This window comes from Dama dama, chromosome 1, assembly GCF_033118175.1.
Source record: "Dama dama isolate Ldn47 chromosome 1, ASM3311817v1, whole genome shotgun sequence".
Lineage (NCBI taxonomy): Eukaryota > Metazoa > Chordata > Mammalia > Artiodactyla > Cervidae > Dama > Dama dama.
The window spans coordinates 74,876,268-74,899,671 of NC_083681.1; the positions used below are offsets into that span (position 1 = coordinate 74,876,268).

At 43.4% G+C, this 23,404-nt stretch overlaps 2 protein-coding genes and 1 long non-coding RNA gene across 5 annotated transcripts in view; 1 reads left to right on the forward strand and 2 right to left on the reverse strand.

Moving 5' to 3' along the window:
- CKAP5 (cytoskeleton associated protein 5) overlaps positions 1-8,163 on the reverse strand; it is a 97,197-nt gene extending 89,034 nt beyond the window's left edge. For 2 of the 3 annotated variants that reach the window (XM_061153052.1, XM_061153027.1), the window contains exon 1: positions 8,091-8,163. The gene's annotated coding sequence lies outside the window, so the exon portion shown is untranslated. Of the gene's footprint in view, positions 1-7,466; positions 7,488-8,090 lie in introns of those variants that run through there. The other variant, XM_061153037.1, reaches the window with a different exon arrangement.
- Positions 8,164-8,293: 130 nt separating this feature from the next.
- Positions 8,294-16,884, forward strand: LOC133063563 (uncharacterized). Its single transcript, XR_009694437.1, has 2 exons — positions 8,294-8,422; positions 13,104-16,884. It is a non-coding gene; the product is annotated as an uncharacterized LOC133063563 (long non-coding RNA).
- LRP4 (LDL receptor related protein 4) overlaps positions 16,579-23,404 on the reverse strand; it is a 52,371-nt gene continuing 45,545 nt past the window's right edge. Inside the window, exons 37-38 of the mRNA XM_061153066.1 lie at positions 21,780-21,921; positions 16,579-19,103 (exon numbers count right to left, since the gene is read on the reverse strand). Coding sequence (XP_061009049.1) covers positions 18,771-19,103; positions 21,780-21,921 — 475 coding nt within the window. The 3' untranslated portion in view covers positions 16,579-18,770. The remainder of the gene's footprint in view (positions 19,104-21,779; positions 21,922-23,404) is intronic.

A 23,404-nucleotide genomic window follows, 5' to 3' on the forward strand; every position in this document is an offset into this window, starting at 1 on the left:
GGTTCTTAGGACCGAGTAAGGTAAGTCTCTGATCTAAAACAGTTTTTTATCCTATAGAAAGCAGATTTACCGAAAGTTAAACAAGTAAAGCCTGGATAATTTAATCAGTAGAGCACCAGACTTTTGACTTCCCTGGTGGCTCAAATGGTAAAAAAAAAAAAAAAAAAAATCTGCCTGCAATGCAGGAGACCTGGGTTTGACCCCTGGAGGAGTAGGAAGATCTCTTGAGGAAGCAAATGGCTACCCAATCCAGTATTCTTGCCTGGAGAATTCCATAGACAGATGAGCCTGACCAGTCACAAAGAGTCAGACATGATTGACTGACTAACACTTTCATCTTTCAAACAAGTATATGTCATTTTATATTACTCAGGAGACTATCCATATTTCACTTGGAGGAATTCCCCATATTAAACGTAGGTCAAAATAAGCAGGCAGTCCTCTAAAGCATAAAAATCTGTTTTCCTTTACTGCCCAGAGATTTCTGATATGGGATTTGATCTTTACTCACAAATGAAGAACTCATGCTAGTTGAGGACTGGGGTTTTCATGAGACTTTTTTTTTTTAAGGAATGTATCGTATAAGAAAGGGCCAAAAGAAAAGTGTGGAATTACAGTACTGAAAAAAATACCTAAAACACAAGAATGAGAGACTTCACATAGCAAATCAATAAGGACACAAAATGATGAAAAACAAACACTTCAAATAAATACATAAAAGAAATAAAACAGCATAATGAATTAGAGAATAAGATGTTCTAGGTAGCCAAGTTTGCTAGAGGTTTGTCTCTGAAATATCAATTATTTTATATAACTTTTTTCCATGTAAAATAAATCTAAGAAAATACATAAGCTTCACACTCTTCTTAAACAAAATCAACTGATAATTATTTAAAATTTTCAGGATAATCCCTTTGAGCAATCAATGTAGCAATACCCTCAAGATGTACTGGCAAGGAGTTATGAGGGTATCTCGTATCGAAATCAAGTGGTTCCAGTATGGCTTTTTCGAATTTTAATGTTCTGCAGCTTTCCTTCCTCAAACTTCCTGATCAAACTAACACTTCTAGTTAACCTGTAGCGGTGCTATCTAATTTTAGCTCTTGATTTAAAGAAGCAAGCAGGGTGAAAACTGCGCATAAAGACGGAGCAGGATCTACTTGAAGGAAATCAATAAAATTTAGAATGCAGAAAAGACTTTTTTGGTTTATTTCCTGGCAGTTAACATTCAGATAAATAAAATTTGACTTTAAGTCTTACGACTGAAAAAACAAAAAGACGACTGATTAAACAAACATTTTCAAGACATACTTGAGACTATTCAACTTTTTTCCTCATCTTCATAGAAAGAATTTAAAACTCACTTTAATTAATAATCTCTAAGAAATATAATCAAGATGGAGAAGGAAATGGCAACCCAACTCCAGTATTCTTGTCTGAAAAATCCCACGGACAGAGGAATCTGGCTATAGTCTATCGGATCACAAAGAGTCGGACAAGACTGAGCAACTAGACAACAACAACAAGAAATATAATCAAGATATTGAAGAAGTAAGTTTCTAATCTCTTAATAAAATAAAAATCACTTTTGAAGAGACAGAGGTCACCAAGGTTTATCTGACATCATATCTATGCCAAAAATGTCTGACCGTTCCAACAAACTCAGAATTTATACTTTGCATCTCTGAGCAAAGGTCATATTCCAGGAATAAGCAACTGCTGTTAGCAATTAGGTGAAAATAATGTTTTCTGTGGCACTTAAAAGAGTTATGGAAGAAAAAAGAAAGAGCTCAGTAAAAAGCATACCTCTTTTGGAGGATGTTTGTTTGGGACATGAGTTTCCTCGGAAACTTGGAGAGACCTGTATGAAATCATGTTTAGCTTAATACAGATGGAAATAAATAAAAACAACTATATATGTGTGCATATGCATGAGTTAGTATACATACATACCCAGCTCTGTTTACTGAGAGGACCTTGGAACAATGACACCCCAGAAATAAGCACATCTAGATCTTGGATTCTATCAATAAATATCACAGTCTCATAAAAGGAACCAGGGCTGATTCTACAGCTGGGATGGGGAAAATACTATATTGGTCTGGATCATCTTGCTGTACCAGAAAAGTGCTCAGAATGAGCTAAATAAATAAATAACATAAAATCAGATTATCAAAGATATTCATATTGATATAGATAACTGGTTAAACAGAAAAATAAATGGGGGAGAACAAATTTTTGTTACAAAATTCCAAACAATCTATGTAGATACTGTTGCAACTTAAGTAAGCAGAACTTATGCCCCCCATCCACTTTGAGGATGGGCTAGACTCAGAGACTCACTTCCAAAGAATAGGCATAGAAAGGAAAAAAAAGTAACTTTACTACTCAACCTGGCAAACACTACCTTAACCAAGTGTCCAAGTTAACATCATCAGTGATATCATATATTCCCTTGATAAGAAAAGATGATATTCTGTGACATTCTTTCCAAAAACACATAACCCTTGTCTAATAATGAAAAAAACACGGGACAAACCCAGAAGAAGAATATTCCACAAAATAACTGACTAGTACTCAAAACTGTCAAGACCATGGAGGCAAAGTGAGAAACTGTCAAAGACTGAAGGAGATTTTTTACAAAGAGATGACAACTAAATGCAATAGGTTACCCAGGACTGGATCCTGAAACAGAAAGGTGAGATGAATAGAAAACTACAGATATCCCAACAAAACCTGGAGTTCAGTTAAAAGTAATGCATCAATGTTGGTTTCTTCATTTTGACATATGTTCCATGTAAGATATTAACAATAGAGGAGACTGGATAAGAGGTATACAGAATGCTATATCTTAGCAACTTTTCTGTAAATCTTAAATTATTACAAAATAAAAAAGGTTATTTTTTAGAGGTTTTGTCAAAACAAAAACAAAAAAAAACCCTGAAAAACAAAAAACCCTATCATTTACCTTCAAAAAAGTCATGTCTTGAAAAACAAAATTTTTTCAAAGTGCAATACCTCAGACCTACTAGAATGGCTAAAATTTTAAAAAAAGAAAAAAAACTGGTGAAACTAAAGGCTTCACAGATGTGAAGAGAAAGAACTCCCATTCACTGCCAGTGGAAACGCAAGATGATACAGCCACTTTTGAAGAGTTTGGCAGTGTCTTACCAAGCTAAACACTGTCTTACCCTACGGCCCAGCAGTCACACTCGTAGGTATTTACACAGGAGAACTAAAAATTTATATGACACACACAAATGTTTATAGCAGCTTTGTTCATAACTGCCAAAAACTAGAAGTGACCTAGATATCCTTCAATAGGTGAACGGATAAACGGTGGTATACACACACAATAAAATCTTATTCAGTAATAAAAAGAAATGAGCTATCAAGCCAAGAAAAGACATGGGAGAACCTTAAATAGATACTCCTAAGTGAAAGAAGCCAGTCTGAAAAGGGTACATAGTGTATGATTCCAATTATATTACATTCTGGAAGAGTCAAAACTATGGAGACAATAAAGACATCAACGCTGCCAGAGGGTGGGGGAGGGAGAAAGGATGAATGGGTGAATTATAAGAGATTTTTAGGGCAGTGAAACTATTCTCTCTGATAGTATAATGGTGGATAAGTATAAATGTCAAAACTTACAGAAGTTTACAACATAAACAGTAAACTTTAATGCATGCTAATTTTAGAAAGTCATTTGGGAGACTGAGGAATCCCATAAAATGTGTGCAACCACCTCATTGAAGTGGGTGGGGAAAAAGAACTGACTTAAGCAACTTTGGAAATGAATGAACTTTAACATGAAAGGCGAAAGGAACTGGACATAAGCACTGTATCAGTGTTGTTTAGTCGCTCAGTCGTGTCCGACTCTTTTGCAACCCCATGGGCTGTAGCCTGCCAGGCTCCTCTGTCCATGGGATTTCCCAGACAAGAATACAGGAGTGGGTTGCCATCTCCTTCTCCAGGGGATCTTCCCGACACACCCATGTCTCCTGCTTGGCAGGCAGATTCTTTACCACTGAGCCACCTGGGAAGCCCTGCACTTCTAGTTAATAAAGTTGTTTTCTATGGGAGTATGGATTAAAAATTCAGATACTGCTATACATGTCTACTGGAGCTGAACAGAACTCCTGTTTAATTTGGTACAGAAACAGATAGCAACATATAGGACTATCAATAGATGTCTATACACACCAGTTAGTATATATACCTGTTAGTTGAGAGTGCCTAAAAGAAATGACACCGAGTAGCAATGAGAACACTTACTGCCCAGATTTTGGTTTTTATTACCATTCTCCAATAAAAGGTCCCAGGATATCCAGGAGCAATGACTAATTCTAGCACTGTGACAAGAAATATACAAGATGAGCCTATTGCATCTTGTAGTGTCAGAAAGTCAGGAAGTGCTAAAAAATAATAATAATAATTAAATAAAACACACACACACAGATGTGGCAATGTTAAAGGGGAACAAGAGCCAAATGAAAGAATACTCAATGGATATAGCTAAACAATTTGAGCAACAAAGTAAAGCAGTACTGGAATATAACTCAAAGTATAAAATACCCTTCAGTTTATACTGATATAAATCCTTGACTAAATTAATAAATGGGGAAAGAGAGACAAATTTCCCACACAGAAGAAATTCAAATAAATTATCTAGCTATTCCACCCCAAGGACAGGGAACACAATCCCTCACTTCATAAGTGGGCTGTACAAAATTAGTTCCTTCCGAAGACCACTGTATAGAAAGGGGAAAAGAGTAACTCTGTAGTGGAGAAACCAGACAAACACTACTTCAGCCAGATGATCAAAGTCAATACCAACAGTCATAAATCATGTTGATAGTACCCTTTATATGATGGGACGGAAATGGCATTCTCTCTGTGATCTTCCTCCCCAAAACACATAACCCCAGTCTAATTATGAGACAAACATTAGATAAATGTTCATGTATTGGAATTTTACTATATGCCTAAACAATACCCCTAAAAACTTCTATAGATTTGTAAGTTTTTAAGAACAAGGGGGAAACAGTGAAGTGGGGAAGCCAGATCTATTTTTTCTCTCAGTCAACACAAACATAAAACTATCATTTTTCCATGATACTTAGTTGAAGACTTTCCAAATTAGTCTGCTAAGATATTGCCATATCCAAAGACACAGAAACACTGGTTAGTTGTACACTTTATTACATGGAGAAAACTACGCCAGTTTTGGCCAACAAATATTTTCTGGCCACCTTATTTGTCCTAAGCACCACCTGAAGCATTGAAATAACCTCACAGATTAAAAAAAAAAAAAAAAAAACAGAAAAAAAAGTTCCTGTGCCCTGCTTTCATTTCTGTGAGGAAATCAGACAATATACAAGCAAACAATAAATGACCTATCATATAGCAATAAATGCTATAAAGTTTAAAAAAAAAAAAGTGAGGTAAATATGACCAAGAGGGCTACACCAATTGGAGCTTGGCAAATGCTTCTTTAAGGAGATGATATGCGAGTTGAGACCTGAGTGATGCCTATATACAAAGACAAGCTTGAGGCAGGGTAGAGCAGGTGGGAAGTTCCAGGCAGAGAGAACACATACAAAGGCCAAAAACAGTATCTTTTAAGTATTTGAGATAAATCAAGTGGGCAAGGCAACTGCCCTGATAGAAACAAGGTAAGCAATAAATCCTGAACTCTACAGGTACAAATATGCATTTAACATTAAAATAAAATTAAAAAAAATTCAAACCTCTCCAACACTGATCGCCAGGAATTCATCAATCATAATTAGATCCACATCTAAACTCTATGCCCCCATTTAGTCCTATCTCCCACTGTCACAACTGTCCATCTCTCATATAGTAAATATGATACTTTGACTTGTTCTTCCACCTTCCCTCTAAAACCCACCATGCCTATGGTTCACATTTCATTATGTCTCTGACAGAAGTATTTAAGAATAAAAGGCAAGAGGGAGAGTCTCCCCAGAAAATGACCCTGAATTCTCCCTAACAGATCTCACCACTTCACACAGTACAACCAGAAATTCTGGGCAAAGGCACTTAGACAGACTAACTTGGGTTCAAACTGAGGTTCTATCGGTTGTAAGATTTTGAGCACGCTGCATAAGCTTTCTAAGACTCAGCTTCCTCATCTGTCAAAGGTTGTGAGAATTAAAAAAGATAAAACGTGGCACACAGTGAATATTCAATAAATGTTAACTACTGCTGGTAGAAGTAGCTGAGCATTTATTTTGTTCAAGGACTAGAGCTGGCCAGAGGGATTATAGAAATGACAATTTGCTACAGCAAATTGTTTGAGAGATAAAATTGTCAAAGTCCCTTAGGTCAGGGGCTTTGTCTTTTTCTGGTTCACCAGTGTATTCCCAGAATCTAGAACAATGTTTAACACATGGTAGGCTTCAATCTCAATATTTGGTGAATGAATGAATGAGACTCCATTAAGACAGAGGAGCATAAAGGAACTTGACTTTGCTCCAATATAAAGAAAAGTTTTCCTTCCCCATCAAGATTTTAAACAATAACCTAAGGCACTGTTAAAATACATTTATTATTTTTAATTGCTTCCCCAAAACCTGAAACAGTGTTGATAATATTAGGGAACTCAAATTTATCGCAGTTAAAACTCTGCTGTTAAAATTAAGCTGTCTGTTGATCAAAAACTTTAAAATAATAAATTATACAGTTTATTGTTAAGGAATATTTTTGCTTGCTGTTGACTGAGGGAACAAACTTTAAAAACTTGTGTAAATTTTTTTCCCATGGGTTTACCCATTATGTTTAATTTATGTTGCCAAATATATATTGCTTTCACCTTTCTCTAAGTCATTTTATAAAAAATTACAGTTTATCCAGTCATTTAAGAAATATCCAAATCTTTTACAATTTCTCAAGTTTCAAAGATTGTTACCTTCATTATCAGCTCTTTAGGTCAAAGAAGGACTTTTCAGGGTGATAAAAATGGAGAAAGGAGGAGTTCACCTCTCTCAAAATGAGTTTTCAATTACTATAATTATGCATAAAATAAGGCAGGGAGCATTTCTGGGCCAACACTTGAAGCCTTGAGTCCCATAAGAATTACACTGGAACCATGCATAAATTTGGGGCAAGTTCTGCAAAAACCTCCTCTTCCTCTATTGCCGCTGAATGAAAAACTCATTGCTAAGATTCATCAACACGAGTGTATTTTCTAACACATAGTAGCCGCTCTGGCAACACGACTTTAACCATTTTCTATCCCAGACACAAAAAACAGACGCGTTTAAATCCGGCCTGACAATTACCACAATGGCAGGATAGCTATCTCGACAGCCACAGTGGTTAAGAGCTTAAAAACTAAGAATCTAGTTTACCGAGCCCTCAGCTTAAAGTAGCAAGGCCTGCTTAACCCACACTGCTGGCTATTGTATGTGTCCCCCAAAGCTTCAAAGCTGGAAATATACCTGAACTCTACTGACACCTTCTGAGAGAGAAAGCCAGGCGGAAGGGCGGAGCGATGCGATCCGAATCGTTTTAAATCGCAGCAAGTCGGCGGGGACGCAGGTGCGCGGGCCGGGCACAGGTGCACGGGCAGGCCCCGGGACCACTGTCCTTGTCACGCTGTGAGGCGACCAGAGCCCTTCACAACCACCACAGCCCACGGAGGTTCTCTCTCATTCATTCATTTGACAATTACGCGAGGGGCGCCGTAGCAGGGCCGGCTCGTAGGCCCCCCGGCCCCAGTACCCGAACACCCAGAGCCGCCAGGCGCGGCCCTGCGCCTCACGCATCCCTCGGGCGCGGTCGCCAACACCCCGCCGCGCCGCGCTCCGGTCACCCGGATCCCGGCCCCGGCCTCAGCCGCACCCGAGCGCCCACGCCCCCCCCCCACCCCGCCCTCCCTGCCGCCAGTCCCCCGGCCTCCGCCCCGCTCCGCCGCCTCAGACCCGCCGGGTTTGTGGGGCGAGGGAGGCGCGCGTCCGCGGAAGACCCCCGCCCCCCGCACCCGGGGTGAGGGGACGCTCCGCGCGCGCGACTCGTGAACCTGAGAGGCCTAGGCGGGTGGGTCGGGCCCACAGTCCACTCACCTCCGCCGGGCCAGAACCAAGAGGTTGCTCTAAGCCGTTTGAAACCGCTTGGGCCGCCGCACACCCCGCAGTGTCCTCGTTGTTTATTGGTCCTGGGCGGACCGCCCATTGCCCTTCCATTGGTCCGTTTGAAAGAACTGTGGGCACGCGCCGCCCGTAGCCTTAAAGGGGCCGTGCGCAGCTGTGTTTCCCTTGGAGCCTGACTCTGCTTGGTCCTGTGGGGAGGTCACCGGGGCGGGGAGCGAAAGACTGAGACTATCCTGGAAGAAACGTGTGTGAAGAGCTAGCTGTGCCTCCTGGGTGCTCAGCAGTTTTGCTTTACTTAATTGCAGGTATTTAAACTACTGTCAATCAATTCAGTTGCTCAGTCGTGTCCAACTTTTTGCGGCCCCATAGACCGCAGCATGCCAGGCCTCCTTGTCCATCACCAATTCCTGGAGCTTGTTCAAGCTCATGTCCATCGAGTTGGTGATGGCAATCCAACCATCTCATCCTCTGTCGTCCCCTTCTCCTCCTGCCTTCAATCTTTCCCAGCATCAGGGTCTTTAACAATGAGTCAGTTCTTCGCATCAGGTGGCCACAAGTATTGGAGATGCAGCCAATACCTGGCAATTTTTTTTTCCGAGTCATTTTATTCACAGTTATTTGAGGTGTAGCTGAGTGTGTGAGGGAAACCAGAAAGGCAACTAAGATACAGTGGAAGGAGGATGAATGGAGCCAAAACGATGGATCCCGGTCTTGGACCTGTTCTGAGTAAAGTACTTTTCTCAGTAAATCATCTGGAACTTAGTTTCCTCATCTGTGAACTGGGTTAATGATGTTTCCCTTATAAATTTAGTGTGTTGAATTAATATAACTAATTGAGTGTCTAGAAACAGGGTTTTAACAGTAATGCGTTCTTCAAAGACTTAATACTCTGGTTATTTGTAAAAATGAGAGACTTGGTTAATATGATTCCTGAAATTCTTGTTTTGTCTCTACATTCAGTGTTTCCATGAATAAGACCTGATCCTAGCTTCCAAGGAATTTGCAAACTACAGTTGTTAGAGGAATAAAACATATAGAACTAGTCACTAAAATTCAAAGCAATATGAGAACAACATAAAAGAAAAGCTGTAAATGTTTAAGGGAAGGGAGACATTAGGTGGGGGATGATCTGTGAAGGGGATGTATTTTTAATCTGAGATTTAAACAATATGTAGCCAAGAGGGTATGAAATGTAGATGGGTGAAAGGGATGGGTGAAAGTAACAAAACAATAGTTTTTGTTTTAATTCATCAAATCAGCAAAGATGAAAAAGGTTAACAACTTTTAGTTAGCTGAGAGTTAGAGAAATAGACATTCAAAGTCACTTGTTGGTAAAGGTATAACTGGTACAAACTTTTAGAAGACCAATTTAACAGTTATTAAAATGTAAAATGTATATAGTCTCTGGCCAAATAATGCTACTGATGGGAATTTGTCATAGAGATTTACTCATGTATGCAAAGAAAAATGTACAAAAACATTCACTACAGCACTGATTTAGAAAACAAACACATCAACAACAAAAAATCCTGAAAATTACATGTTCATTTATAAGGAACTTATATAATTATGGTATATCCATTCAATAGAATACTATGCAACTGTTAAAAAGAATATGGTTAATCTATATGCACTGGTTAGAAAAATGCACAAATTTTATTTAATTGAAAAAAAGGCAAGTTGCAGAAAAGCATACATATATGGACTGGTTTGGGGGCTTCCCCAGTGCCTCAGCAGTAAAGAGTCCGCCCGCAATGCAGGGGTCATAGGAGACACAGGATCGATCCCTCACTTGGGAAGATCCCGTGGAGGAGGGCATGGCAACTGACTCCAGTATTGTTGCCTGGGGAATCCCATGGACACAGGAGACTGGTGGGTTATAGTCCATTGGGTCGCAAAAGAGTTGGACATGACTGAAGTGACTTGGCACATGGAATGCTTTTATTATATATGGTTATAAATGTATGTGTATCTATGTGCATGCCTGAAAATGGTTAGAACAATACTGGAATTTCAAAAAACTTAAGGGGGATGGGACTCATTAGGGAGGGAAATGAATTTTTTACCACTGACACGTTAAAAATTTTTTTCTTAATAGAAGGAGAAGGGAGACTGTCTAGTAGTGGGAAAAGTATGGCACAGAGACAAGAAAGTACATTTTATGTTGGGGGTTGAACCTGTGGGTTGATTTAGAACAGGGTTCATATTAGGAAGTTATTGGGACACAAGAGTAGCTGAGAAAGGAACAATTTTTGGAGAGTCTTGAATACTAGGGTAAGGAATTTGTACTTTATTAAAGTAGGCAGTTAAGAGCTACTGAAGATATCTGAGCAAGGGAGTGACAAAATCAGAACTGAACTTTAGGAAAACTAACTAGCTTGATTCTCTAATTCTAAAATCGGTTAGAGTTGAGAGCCCAGTTAGGAGTCTGATATGAGCAGTGGAAATGATGAGAAAAGATTCAAGAAACAGGGGAAGTTTTGACAACAGACTGAGTTAGGAATAAAGGTGAGGGTGAGGCCCATTTAGAGAGATGAGTCAAAGAGTGTGGCCAGGATTTGAGCCTAGGGAATGGGAGGCAATGATTGCCCAAATGGAAGTAGAAAGTCAGGAGAAGCCAGTCTCAAAGGGAAGACAAGGTGTTTTGTTTCAGACCTATTTACTTTTACATAGCAATGAGACATGCAAATGGAATCATGTAAGTAGGCCTAGGGAGTCCAGGATGAGAGTTGTGAGAAGAGATTGGACTCAAGTGATATAGGTTTAAGAATCACCTCCATGGAGTGAAAAGATGAAATTGTGGATGAGACCACAGAGTGGGAGAGTGGAGGGAATGAAGAGATGAGCAATGAGGACAGATCCACCGGCAGAGGGAGCGGGCAGGAGTCGATCTGAGTCGATCTGAGCAAAAAGGTCACCCTAATCTTTGAGAAACATAGTCTTCTTCGGTCATTGATCATTGAAATGTTTACTTTATTTAAATATTATCAGAAATAAATGGAAGATTACATGTAAGGAGAGAGTGATGGTAACCTGGAATTTGGTGAATAAACAATGTACAGAGTCTAGATCCTGGAGGTTTAGACCTTAGAACAAGATGGCAAAATCCCTTTTTGTCTTATTTGGTTTAGGTGCAACCCCACTAGAAGGTGGGCATGAAATGTCTTGATTCCCTTAATTTATTCATTCAGCAAATATTTTTTGAGCACCTAGTATGTGCAGGGACTGTACTAGGCATTTGGGATTATCCATAAATAAAATATACCTCCCCACCCAAGAAAAACTCCTCCTCTTATGGTGCTCACATTATAATGGGGAAACATAAACAATCAACACTTAAAAAATCATATAGTATGTTATTGACAGTATGTGCAATGGGAAAATGGAAAAGAATGAAACAGAGTAGAAGGAACTGGGAAGTGCAGTTGGAAAGACTATAATTTTATGAAGGGTGGTCAGAGTTTCTTTGAGATCACATTTGAGCAAACACTTGAAAAAGGCAAAGCAGTTCACCATGAGTATATCTAGAGGAAGAAAGTGCTAGCCAGAGGGAACAGCTATGCAAAGACCCTAAGTTGGGTGCATACCTGGCAGGTTTGAGAAAGAGCAGAGTATTTAGCAGCAGGAAGGTGGTAGCAGCTGCGGTCCCACTGATAATAGAGAGAAGGGAATGGCAGATTCTGTAGAGCCTTGTAGAAACCTAATACAGTACATTGCCCATAGTAGATGCTCAGTGTTTAGCAAGTCCAGGATTATCATCAAATGGCATTTATCTATGTATTTATTAGACTTATGTGCACATACTTTATTCCTGGGGTCTCTCAATAGTTCTACACATGGAAGTTAATAATGAAACCCTTGTGAACATTAGATATCTAAGTGAACACTGTATTATTGCAACCGGAAGCAGGAAACAAATGACAAACATTGTGGCTTCTGAGTAACTGTGCTGGGCATTTCTGAAAAGTCTGCGAGCATTAGGACAGTGCTCATTCCATCGCAATCACAAGCCATTTTGGTGGAAATATCTGTGCCATGGGACATGGATCCATCCAGCCTAAAAGGAGCAGCTTCAGTGATTAACTTCAGCTCTCAGTCCAAGTACCCCCTGCATTATTCCCTGGAGACAGCAGTGGCAACATTAACACAGATCTTATGTGGCTGTGGGTTTCAGTGCCTTGACTGGCCTCCAAGATGGCAAAGCCTATCCCATCTTGTACTTGGTTGCATTTAATAGGTGCTGGTTGAATGAAGGGATGAACAGCTTTTTTTTCTCTTATAGTCCATTTCTCCTTAGGCCCCAAAATGCAGGCTGTCCAAGAACTTTGACCACAGAAGCATCAGCTCCACCAAAGAGGAAGTATGCAGAAAGGAGAGATTAGGGACCTCTCTAGCAGGCTGTCAGCAGGCTTTTAAGGGCTGAAGGAAAAACCACTGAGAAGGGCAGGATAAGAGAAAGTTCTTGGCTCTTTGTGTCTTGTAAAATGAAATAAGCAGATTGGATAGCCTTGGGGCTAACTTCAGCCTTGGGTTTAAACGCAGACCCTTAATTAGGCTGTCTGGATCTGTTTTAACATCACATCAGGGTGTCTAAAGTTGTGACGTGGAGCCTTGACAGGAAATAAAATTCTGTCCCCTATGCAGAGCTCTACTTAGCCTCTGTCACCTGGTTAATGGGAGAATGATCTGGAGAGGAAACAATGGGTGAGTGAGGGAATGTTTCAAAACAAAGGCTGCCTAAAACATCCCCCAGCACATATCCTACTAGCTGGATCAGTTGAGTCATCATATATGAAGAAAAGGCATAGACTGTTTCTTAGCCACACAAAGGGTTCAACCACATTTCTTTTATCATGTCCATTAGTAGAAATGACTAAAGTGCCCTTGAATGTCAGTGCATTATGCTTAGAACCTCCTACACCCTCAGCTCTTGTAGATGCTCTTTCCCAGTTCCTATGTACCACTGACTGTTTTCTTCTGGCCTAGGTTTGATGAAAGCTTCAATTCATGCCTTGGAGACCTCTTTATGTTTTACAGAGATCTATTCATCTTATTCTGCTCTATTGACTATGCCAAAGCCTTTGACTGTGTGGATCACAATAAACTGGAAAATTCTGAAAGAGATGGGAATATCAGACCACCTGACCTGCCTCTTGAGAAACCTGTATGCAGGTCAGGAAGCAACAGTTAGAACTGGACATGGAACAACAGACTGGTTCCAAGTAGGAAAAGGAGTACGTCAAGGCTGTATATTGTCACCCTGCTTACTTAACTTATATGCAGAGTACATCATGAGAAACGCTGGGCTAGAGGAAGCACAAGCTGGAATCAAGATTGCTGGGAGAAATATCAGTAACCTCAGATATGCAGATGACACCACCCTTATGGCAGAAAGTGAAGAACTAAAGAGCCTCTTGATGAAAGTGAAAGAGGAGAGTGAAAAAGTTGGCTTAAAGCTCAACATTTAGAAAACTAAGATCATGGCATCCGGTCCCATCACTTCATGGCAAATAGATGGGGAAACAGTGGAAACAGTGGCTGACTTTATTTTTCTGGGCTCCAAAATCACTGCAGATGGTGATTGCAGCCATAAAATTAAAAGACACTTACTCCTTGGAAGGAAAGTTATGACCAACCTAGACAGCATATTAAAAAGCAGAGACATTACTTTGCCAACAAAGGCCTGTCTAATCAAGGCTATGGTTTTTCCAGTGGCCATGTATGGATGCGAGAATTGGACTATAAAGAAAGCTGAGCGCCGAAGAATTGATGCTTTCGAACTGTGGTGTTGGAGAAGACTCTTGAGAGTCCCTTGGACTGCAAGGAGATCCAACCAGTCCATCCTAAAGGAGATCAGTCCTGGGTGTTCATTGGAAGGACTGATGCTGAAGCTGAAACTCCAGTACTTTGGCCACCTGATGTGAAGAGCTGACTCATTTGAAAAGACCCTGATGCTGGGAGGGATTGGGGGCAGGAGGAGAAGGGGATGACAGAGGATGAGATGGCTGGATGGCACCACCGACTCGATGGACATGGGTTTGGGTGGACTCCGGGAGTTGGTGATGGACAGGGAGACCTGGTGTGCTGCAGTTCGTGGGGTTGCAGAGTCAGACACGGCTGAGTGACTGAACTGAACTGAACCCTCAAACATACCTTAAGCATTCCCACCCCAGGACCTTTGCACGTGCTGTGCTGTTTCCTCTTCCTTTGCCTAAATATCCTGTCCCAAATGCCTGCATGGCTGAGGCCTCATATAACAACCTCAAATATTTCCCCTTGTCTTTCATGTCCCCCTCCCCAGCTGGTCATGCTGTCAGATCACCCTGCCCTTTTTTCCTCTAGAGAATGCTTGTCAAGCCCTGAAGGGAATCCATTGGCTTGTTTATTGTCTGTCTTCATGCCGCACCCGCCTCCTCCACTGACCTTAGCAGATTCACTCCATGAGACTTGGTCGGTTTTGTTTGCTCTAATCCCAGAGGTGACAGTGGTGCCTGGCACAGAAGTAACACCCAGTAAGGAGGAGAAGGGGACGACAGAGGATGAGATGGTTGGATGGCATCACCGACGCGATGGATATGAGTTTGAGTAAGCTCCGGGAGTTGGTGATGGACAGGGAAGCCTGGCGTGCTGTGGTCCATGGGGTTGCAAAGAGTCGGACACGACTGAGCGACTGAACTGAACTGATTCATCTTCGGTTGCACAGTTTGCTCAAATAATATAGAAAGAAAGGCAGTGACTGTATTTTGAACATAACTATTAATAGTTTGCAAAAATGTGTGCAGTTGGTTAGAATTTGGCTCATTATCTCCCTACTTGGCAGTTCTAGATTTTATATACAGAAAACCAGACAAGGAATTCTCAACTTTTGTTTCAGCCCCAAGATTTCCTGGAAGGACCATACATACAAGTCTCAGGCCAGAAAGGACCTCAGCAATCATCTGGTTCAACCTTTTCATTTTACTGATCAGGAAGCTAAGAGTGAGCATAACATGAAAACAGGGTGCTAGTCCCTGACGCTGTTACAGAATTTTCACTTGCCACTGGTCAAATTCTTGTCAAGACCTGGGCCATTAGGCCAACCCCATTCTCCTCTGCAACCTCCTGCTGAGGCAGCAGGACAATCACAGGTTAGCAAAATGCATCCACCAAATTTTCTTCTTCCAGAAACACATCCAGTTTTCCAGGCAAATGGTGTGTGTTCAATGCATTCATTTTTTTCTCCCCATTTGAAAAGTTCTTCCTGATTTCCCAGCTCTAGTGGTCACTGTTCATAGCCTTGGCCTATAATTCTGAGGCTCTGGAAAGGGGCACTTCCTACAGGTATATAGGCTTGTGCCTTAGACTGGATTTCATTTCTTCAAATGTCCTCCTTTCCTCTCTGTTGTGATTTTTTTTTTTCCCCCAAAACAGAATGGTGGATGGTTGTCCTTGAGCTATTCTACTTGTTTTTGTTCTAGCACAGCAATCCCTCACCAAAGTTAGAAGAAATATACATGACAGTTTATACTCACATCTCATCACTTATATACAAAAGGATTCAGTCCTTCTTGCTTCCTTTTTCTTTTTTGAGGGGGGTGGGGTGGTATTGGTGGACTCTAAGCTCTGTGATATTGTCTTTCTTGGTCATGCTTGGGCAGTGTCCAGCCCCTAGCAGATGAACAAATGGATGAATGAATGGGAACAATAGTCTATAAATGGTTTGTGGCTTAGAAAATCAACTATTGACCCCGACATCAAATTCTGTATCTGACATTAAGACTTGCATGATTCCCAATCTTCATTGAAAGGTATTATGTCCAGAGGCTGAAATGGGATTCCCCAGTGCCTTGTTCTAGCCTCGAGATGTAATGGATGGGCTATGAGTAGACAGCTTCTTAAAAACAAAAGGAATTTTAGTTCATTTGACCCATTCTCAGAGTAACTGTGAAACACAACTAAGATCAAACAGAGATAGTGGTAGACCTGGGACCAGAATTAGCCCTCCTTGTCCCCATCCCAGTGCTTTTCTTTTAAGACATCAAACAGTCTTGCCAGTGACCATCCCTGCGAGGTGAATTCAAGTTCTGTGACACCAAAGTCCTCTTAGACCTAGAACAGAAATAGAATGTATGTCACGGCCATACATGCCATGACGCTTCCTTTTGGTGCTCAAAGAAGGCTCCACTAACCATCAGGACACTTTTTTCCATTGGGTCTGGACAGAACCTCGGGCAGCCATGACCAACCAGAGTTGGCACTCACAATGAAACCTACCAGCCACCCTGCTCTAGAGGGCATCAGGATTTCAGAAGCCAATGAACTCTGGTCTTAACCTGTCTTCTCAAGATGAGCTGAACCTCCCACCTTTTATCGCTCTTCACATCCCCAGAGGGCTTAGTGGTGATGTCTGCAAGCAGGTCTCCACAGCATGTTTCGGTCAGAGCAGGTGCAGTTACTAGTCATGACTCCAAGCCAGGCAAGGTGATTAAGAAAAGCTAAATTTATATTAAATTATCATAAAGTCCTAAAATACTGAACATAGTGGTTAAATAACTCCAGAAAGTCCAATCTCTCCAGTGAGTAACGTTAAAACCATTACACGTGAGCGTGGGAGAATCACTTCCATTAGTTTAGGACAGAGAGATTTTGCTTTTTACATAGTAAATCAGTGCTCAAATAGATATTTCTTCAAATATGTCCTTTCTACATTCTGAACAGCCCAAGTGCAATAAGATCCTTCCCCCTTTCCATGTGAGAAGATACGGTTTGGCTACTTTCTCTCCCCATCCCCAAGCCGCAAATCCAAGGACCCAAAGTGCTCCTCCTTTTACTGCCCGGTCAAATGTGAAATGTCCCCCTTTCCTCCCAGGAGGGGGACTTTTCTTTTCCTACTTTGTGTTCTGGGAAATCCTGCTTGGCCTGGCCTGGCTGTCCTTTGAGGGCCCAGACCTGGGGCTGGCTATTGAGAGCAGGGCTAAGAGCCTGCACCTGTCTCAAGCGATCTCAGAATCGACAGGAAAGGGTTAGCTCTGGTCTTCCCTTTTCACTCACATGTTTGGCGGCTGATTTCTCAATGCCAGGAGCCCCAGGACATGTTTCAAATTTGGAAACTCACCCTCGAGGCACCCCCATCCATCCTCAGCTCCTGTTGTGGCTTCTCATCCCTGGGTGAAAGAGGTCTGGATGTGCGCTGGGCTGAAAGGGCCTCCTCAGTGTTTCTCTCTACCTTTCTACTCCTTGCCCCCCTGACACACACACTTTGCATCTTTATTTAGGCCTCTTGGCCACAGGTGCCCACAAGGCTAGATCAGAATAAGCACATTAGGCACCGAAACAAACAAACAAAACCCAGAAGAGCTAGGTAGAAGTTTAGGACAGTAAGAAGTCTCAGTTCTGCCGACATTTGTGTGACACGTGTGCCTCTTCTGTGAATAAGCATGAACCCAGTGACGGCATCTCAGCAGGGAAGGGAGTCACCTAGCGGGGAGGACTTGGAGTGGGAACTTCAGCGCCCCCAGCTGCAGGCTCCTGTCCACTCGCTTAGATCCCTGAGCACCTGAGAGAACGCAGGAGGCTCAGCCTCATGGACACTTCACTTTAGGCCCTGGGGGCCTCGAGTCTCTGACCTCATCGCTCTTCCCAGCCATTTGTTGAACTTAACGGCCCTCCTTTAGAGAAGTTGCTCCAGGATCTCTGCGCTTAGAATCCCAGTGAATGAGGAGGGAAGAGAGTGGCAGGACATTAAAAGTTCAGGAGATGTGCTGTTTGGCCTAAGAAGCACTTCTCAGACATGGCAGAGACCCCATGCTGAGGGCCCCCACACTTACTCAAGCCACCGGCTCACAACCTGGAGGCAGCAGGAGGAGATTCATATTAGCCAGCAGCCCTGTGATAGGGACCCCCCCCCCCCCCCCCCCCCGCTCAGTCATCTGAAGGTAGAAAAGGCTCCAGGCATTCTGGCAGAAGGAAGAACAGCTTGAGCCAGACCCAGATAGATTTCTTCAATGCCTGCAGCTGGAAAAACAACTCTCAGGGCAAGAATAATATCTACCGCCGGCAATGGATAGGTCACCCGGCCCAGTCACCCTTGAAAGCTTTTTCATGTTGCCAACACCCTCGAGGCTGGAGGTTCCCCAGATGCCCATGCCAGCTGGGCTGACTCCTCCTCCTCCTCTCAGCCTCTGTCCTTCATCTCTCTCTCTCGACATGACCCCAGCCCCCGATTCCAGCCCCCATTCAGCAAGTTCTCCTGGAGAAGCGGTCAGGCCAGCTCTGATGGGGGGAGTGCCATCCTGGGTCATCAGCTCTGGCGGGGCAGGCAGTGAGGGTACCAGGGGATGGAGGTGGAGTTCTGTAATGATGAGGAATCATTACCAGGCCTGGTTTCGGGGCGGCGGGGTAGGGGTTGGGGGGGTGCTCAGGATGGACTGCAGGAGGTGAGGTTTGTGGTACAGTCCAGGTCTAAATTCTGAGGATGCCCCATCATTTCTGGTGCACAGGTAGGTACAAACTCGGATGGAAACAGCTCGCGCAGAGGGCCCGGGGAGCAGTTAACGGGGATGGGAGGAGGAGGAGCAGGACCAGCACAGAGGAAAGGGGCCTGCCGTACAAGCGAGCACGAGGACCGGGCGTCCACCAAGGAGAAGGAAGCGGCAGGGAGGGGAACGTGGGCATTTAGACCTGGCTCTCCGAGGAGAGCTTGCGTTCGTGTCTCCAGCCTGTGTCGGGCAGGGAGCCCCGTCTTTCAGGAGTGGCCGCGGTGTGGACGCTGCTGCACTCGGACTGCTCTTCCTGCAGCAGCTGCTCCGTCTCCATGTCGTCCAGGGAGCCAGAGCTGGCCTGGATGGACACGGTGTCTGTCTTCATGCACACGTGATCCCGAAGAAGGCCCCCCCGGGAGCTGCGCAGTTGCTTGAGGTCATCCCACTCGGCATCGTCGCCAGACAGGAGGCAGATGCCCTCGACAATCTTGACCTTCTCCTTGGTGTAGTTATGGTCAGGTCCACCCTGGGGTGGAGAGCGGAGAGACAAGGTCAGTTGATCAGCTCCCTCTGAAGTGGGTGGATGGAGTAGGAGTGGGCGCGAAGAGTGCAAAGATCTCACAGACAAACGGGGACATTTAGTCAGAGCCAATGTATAAGGCTGAGCCTAAAAGGAAAGGAGCAGCTTTGACGATCGTTACCATGTATCATACGGAGAGGCGGGAGAACCGCGACTTCCCTGCCTTGCGTGAGCTACGCACTGGCTGCGTCACCTGGGGCGAATCACTGAACATCTCCCAACCTCAGGCTCACCTCTTTAGAGCAACAGTATTCATACCTCATAACCAATGGCTGTGAGTGTCAAAAGAGGTGATCCATGAAATGCAATTAGTAGGTGCCTAACACATAAAAGCTAACACATAACATGCACTAAATCATGTTAGCTATTGTCACATCGCTAATGTGGTTTATTAATGGGACAGCATGCTAAGATACCTGATCAGAAGCAATTGACCGAGGCTGTTAAATGTTCATTTATTCAAGATTTTAAACCACTTCTGTGCTATTTTATTCTTTTTTTGTTTTTAAAGTAGAGTTGATTTACAATGTTGTGTTAGTTTCTGGTGTACAACAAAGTGATTCAGTTAAAATTCTTTTTCAGATTCTTTTCCACTAAAGTTTATTACAAGATATTGAACATAGCTCCATGTTCTGTTTTAGTCTTAATTCTCTTCTTTCTAATGTTCTTAAGAAAAGTTTCAGAAGGTAAGGCAGAAAGGCTCCAGAAAACCCTCTCATTTGGGGTCTAAGTGTCAATCCACTGGGGTCCTGTAACCTACGAGCTTTTGTGTGAGGTTATTCTGACTCTGCTCCCATGAGCCTTGGGGCCATTCTCAAGCAACCAGGGATCGTTCCAAGGAAGCCTTAAGTTCTGCTCAGGCTTCTCCCTTTTTGGATTCCTCAAAGGATAGCCTTCCTCTTGGTTTCTGGGAGATACCAACCAACATGCCACCATTGCCGAGAGAGAAAAATGGGCCATGGCTTGGGTTCTGTCCCTGGGATAGTGTTCCTGCCAAGAGCCCTGCAACTGCTGCTTTATTTTAGTAACAATTCAACTCCACAGATATTTATTGAGCCCCTACAATAAGCAGGATGCTTGGATGGTTACACAATATAAAATATGGTCCCTGCCCTCTGGGAGTCACAGCTCCCTCAATCAAGCAGAGAGAGACACAGCACACAAGCCCACAGGCACGCACACACATGCCCAGTCTCCAAGCACACGCTCCATGCCGGACTAGTGTCAGATAAGATGCAGAGCACTGTGTCCTCATCACAGAGGCACGGGGGTGAGTCAGGAAGAGTGGCTGACATGGCACTAGCAATGGGGGATACCACTCCCTCTACAAACACACAGCAACAGGTACCTGAAATGAAGAGGAAATCAGAAGAGAAAGGGTGAAAGACTATCAGAGGGGTGAAAGAGCTGCTGAGGAAAAAGCATACAACAGAAGGAAGAGTCACATGATTTTAATGTCTAACCTAGGGCCCTCATTGGGGTTCCTTTCTGGGGGCATCAGACACGCCAGGAACCCAAGAAGCTTCAAGAGTCTTTCTCTCAAAGATATTAATAGAGAAGGGGGTCTGTCATCCCTGAAGCTGCAAGCTATCCCTACAGGTTCTGTTTTGGCTTGTAGTAGAAGGTTTTTTTAATAGGGGAATTCGTGGATCCTGAAATCACATGCTTATAATGTACAGCATGTTAGTTATGCAGAGGAGCCCTGTCGGTGTGAGGGCTGGTTTTGACTGTGCTAGACAGGCCAAGAGAATCTCTTATGGTCCCATACAGGATAATTTCTAATGAAGGGTTGCAGGATTTTAGGAAAAAAACTAGGAAAATCAAAAGTCCTCAGTTATAGTCCCTCATTAAAACTGACGAGGGACTATTTTTCATGCCTAAACATTCAGCAAATAATTTTTCACAACAAAAGAGTTAAAAGAACAAAAGCACAAAAACTTTCAGAATTCTAGAGAAATTCCTTTAGATTCTGTGATAAAAGGAAGAATAGCAAAACACCAGCCGTTCCCAACTACAGCTTGGGTGCCAACAGCTTGGATCAGAGGTTAGAAAGGGGGAGTCCAGGAGTTCTAGGAGTTTGGGGTCACTTTAAAGGGGCACAGCCTCACTGCTGGAGAATGACAACTCTAGAAGGGAAGGAACATCTGAGCCTGGGAAAACATGTTCGGGCAGGGAGGTACACACCCACATGCTTTCAGACCTAAACCTCCTGGGATCTGCTTTCTTTCTTTTTATTTTTTAAATTGAATTTGTTACAGTATTGCTTCCGTTTCTGTGTTTTAGGTTTTTGACCCCAAAGCATGTGGGATCTTAGTTCCCTGCCCAGGGATCAAACCCACACCCTCTGTGTTGGAAGGTGAGGTCCCAAGCACTGGACCACCACGGACGTCCCTGGGATCCACTTTCTAACCTTGCTCTCACCAGGGCCCCTCAAGCTGGTCCCTCACAAGCTGCCAACCTCTCCAGAAACCCAAATCACACTCCATTCTTCTGTTCACTGTCGCTCCCAAGATGCCAGGACCACCCACCATCCCTCCCTGTGGCCTTCCTGCTCAGGCAACTGAAGCGTAATCCCCCGGCCCCTCCAGAAACAAGCTCTCAGATACAAGACTTCACGTTTACCTCTTTCTTATAGCACAGTTGATTGTACATGGCCGGTTTGGGGGTCGCTTCAATCTTCACTTCCTGAGTGGAAGTTCGGTAGGAGGGGTTGCTGTAGGTCAGGTTCCCCATTGCAGGATCGGTTAACTTGGACTTTTTGTGTCTTTGGAAGAAAAAGGGATGAGGAATTAGTTCAGATCTGTATGGGGAGGATATCTGGGGAAGCTGTCACCCACGTGCGGCAGGCAGCCTCACAGTGGGCCCCGTCTCCTGGTTCTCACACCTTCTGAATCCCTGCCCCGTGAGCTCAGCCTGCTGACTTGCTTCTGGTGAACAGAATGTAGAAAAGTGTGGGATACTAGATTCGGTTACAAGGAAACTCCTGACAAGGAAACTGGCTTCGCTCTTCGTTTGCCCTCCCTCCCTCTCTCTCTCCTACTTCTGTTCTGAGGGATGCAGGCTGCCATGTTGCAAGTTGTTCTATGCAAAGGCCCATAAGGCAAGGAACGGACGAGCGAGGCCTCTAGCCCACAGCCTGCAAGGAATTATATCCTGTGCTCAGAAGGGAATCCTTGCCCTTCCTCTTCCAGTCAAGTCTCAAGATAAGACTGGAACCCTGGCTGACACCTGGATTGCTGCCTCGTGAGACAGCCTGAGGCAGAGGCACCAGCTAAGCTGCACCCAGATTTCTGACCCACAGAAACTGTGAGGTAATCACTGGTTGTCACTTTTAAGTGGCTAAGTTTGGGGTTAATGTTGTACAGCAATAGAAAACCAATATGCCAAGCTTTAGTGTCCAGACAGACCTGTGTTTCAATCCCACTTCTGTTACTTAGTAGCTGTTAGGGATGTTGGTGGACATAATCTAAACTTTCTGAACCTTAGATCCTCATCTGTAAAGTGAGGAACAATAATACCTATATTATAAGGTGTTGGTGGCATTGAGACATATTCATTAAATGGTAGCTGTTACAATTATTACTATTGTGGTAGTCGTGGTTTAGTCGCTAAGTCGTGTCCGACTCTTGTGACCCCATGGACTGTAGCCTGCCAGGCTCCACTATCTGTGGGATTCTCCAGGCAAGTATACTGGAGGGGGCTGCCATTTCCTTCTCCACGGGAATCTTCCCGACCCAGGGCTCGAACCCGGGTCTCCTGCACTGCAGGCAGATTCTTTACCGACTGAGCTATAAGGGAAGCCCATCACTCTTGTAGCTGTTGTTATTAGCAGAAAGACGTTTTTGCCATGAGTTGCCTTTAAAGCATTTAGGGGAAAATATATAGAGAGAGAGTGATAAAAAAAATATTCTAACTTGAAATTTAGGATTCCCAGGAGGATTCCTACTGAGCAATGACACATCACCCAACATTGTCATAAAGGGTTGTGTTTGCGTGAAGAGAAAATCACTTCCAGCTTCAATGGTTTGAGGCAGTGTGGGATGGTGGCAAAAAGCAAAGATGCTAGATCAGTGCCAGCTCTGCCTCTTACTCTGTGACCTTGGGTGACATCCCCTGTCCTCAGTATCCTAGTCCATAAGGAAAATCCCGAGGGTTGCTGGGGTCATGAAATGAGGAAATGACCTGTGATGTGCCTGGGGAAGAAGGGTACACAGTCAGGTGTCTGCCCTTCCCTTCTGCTGCTCTGC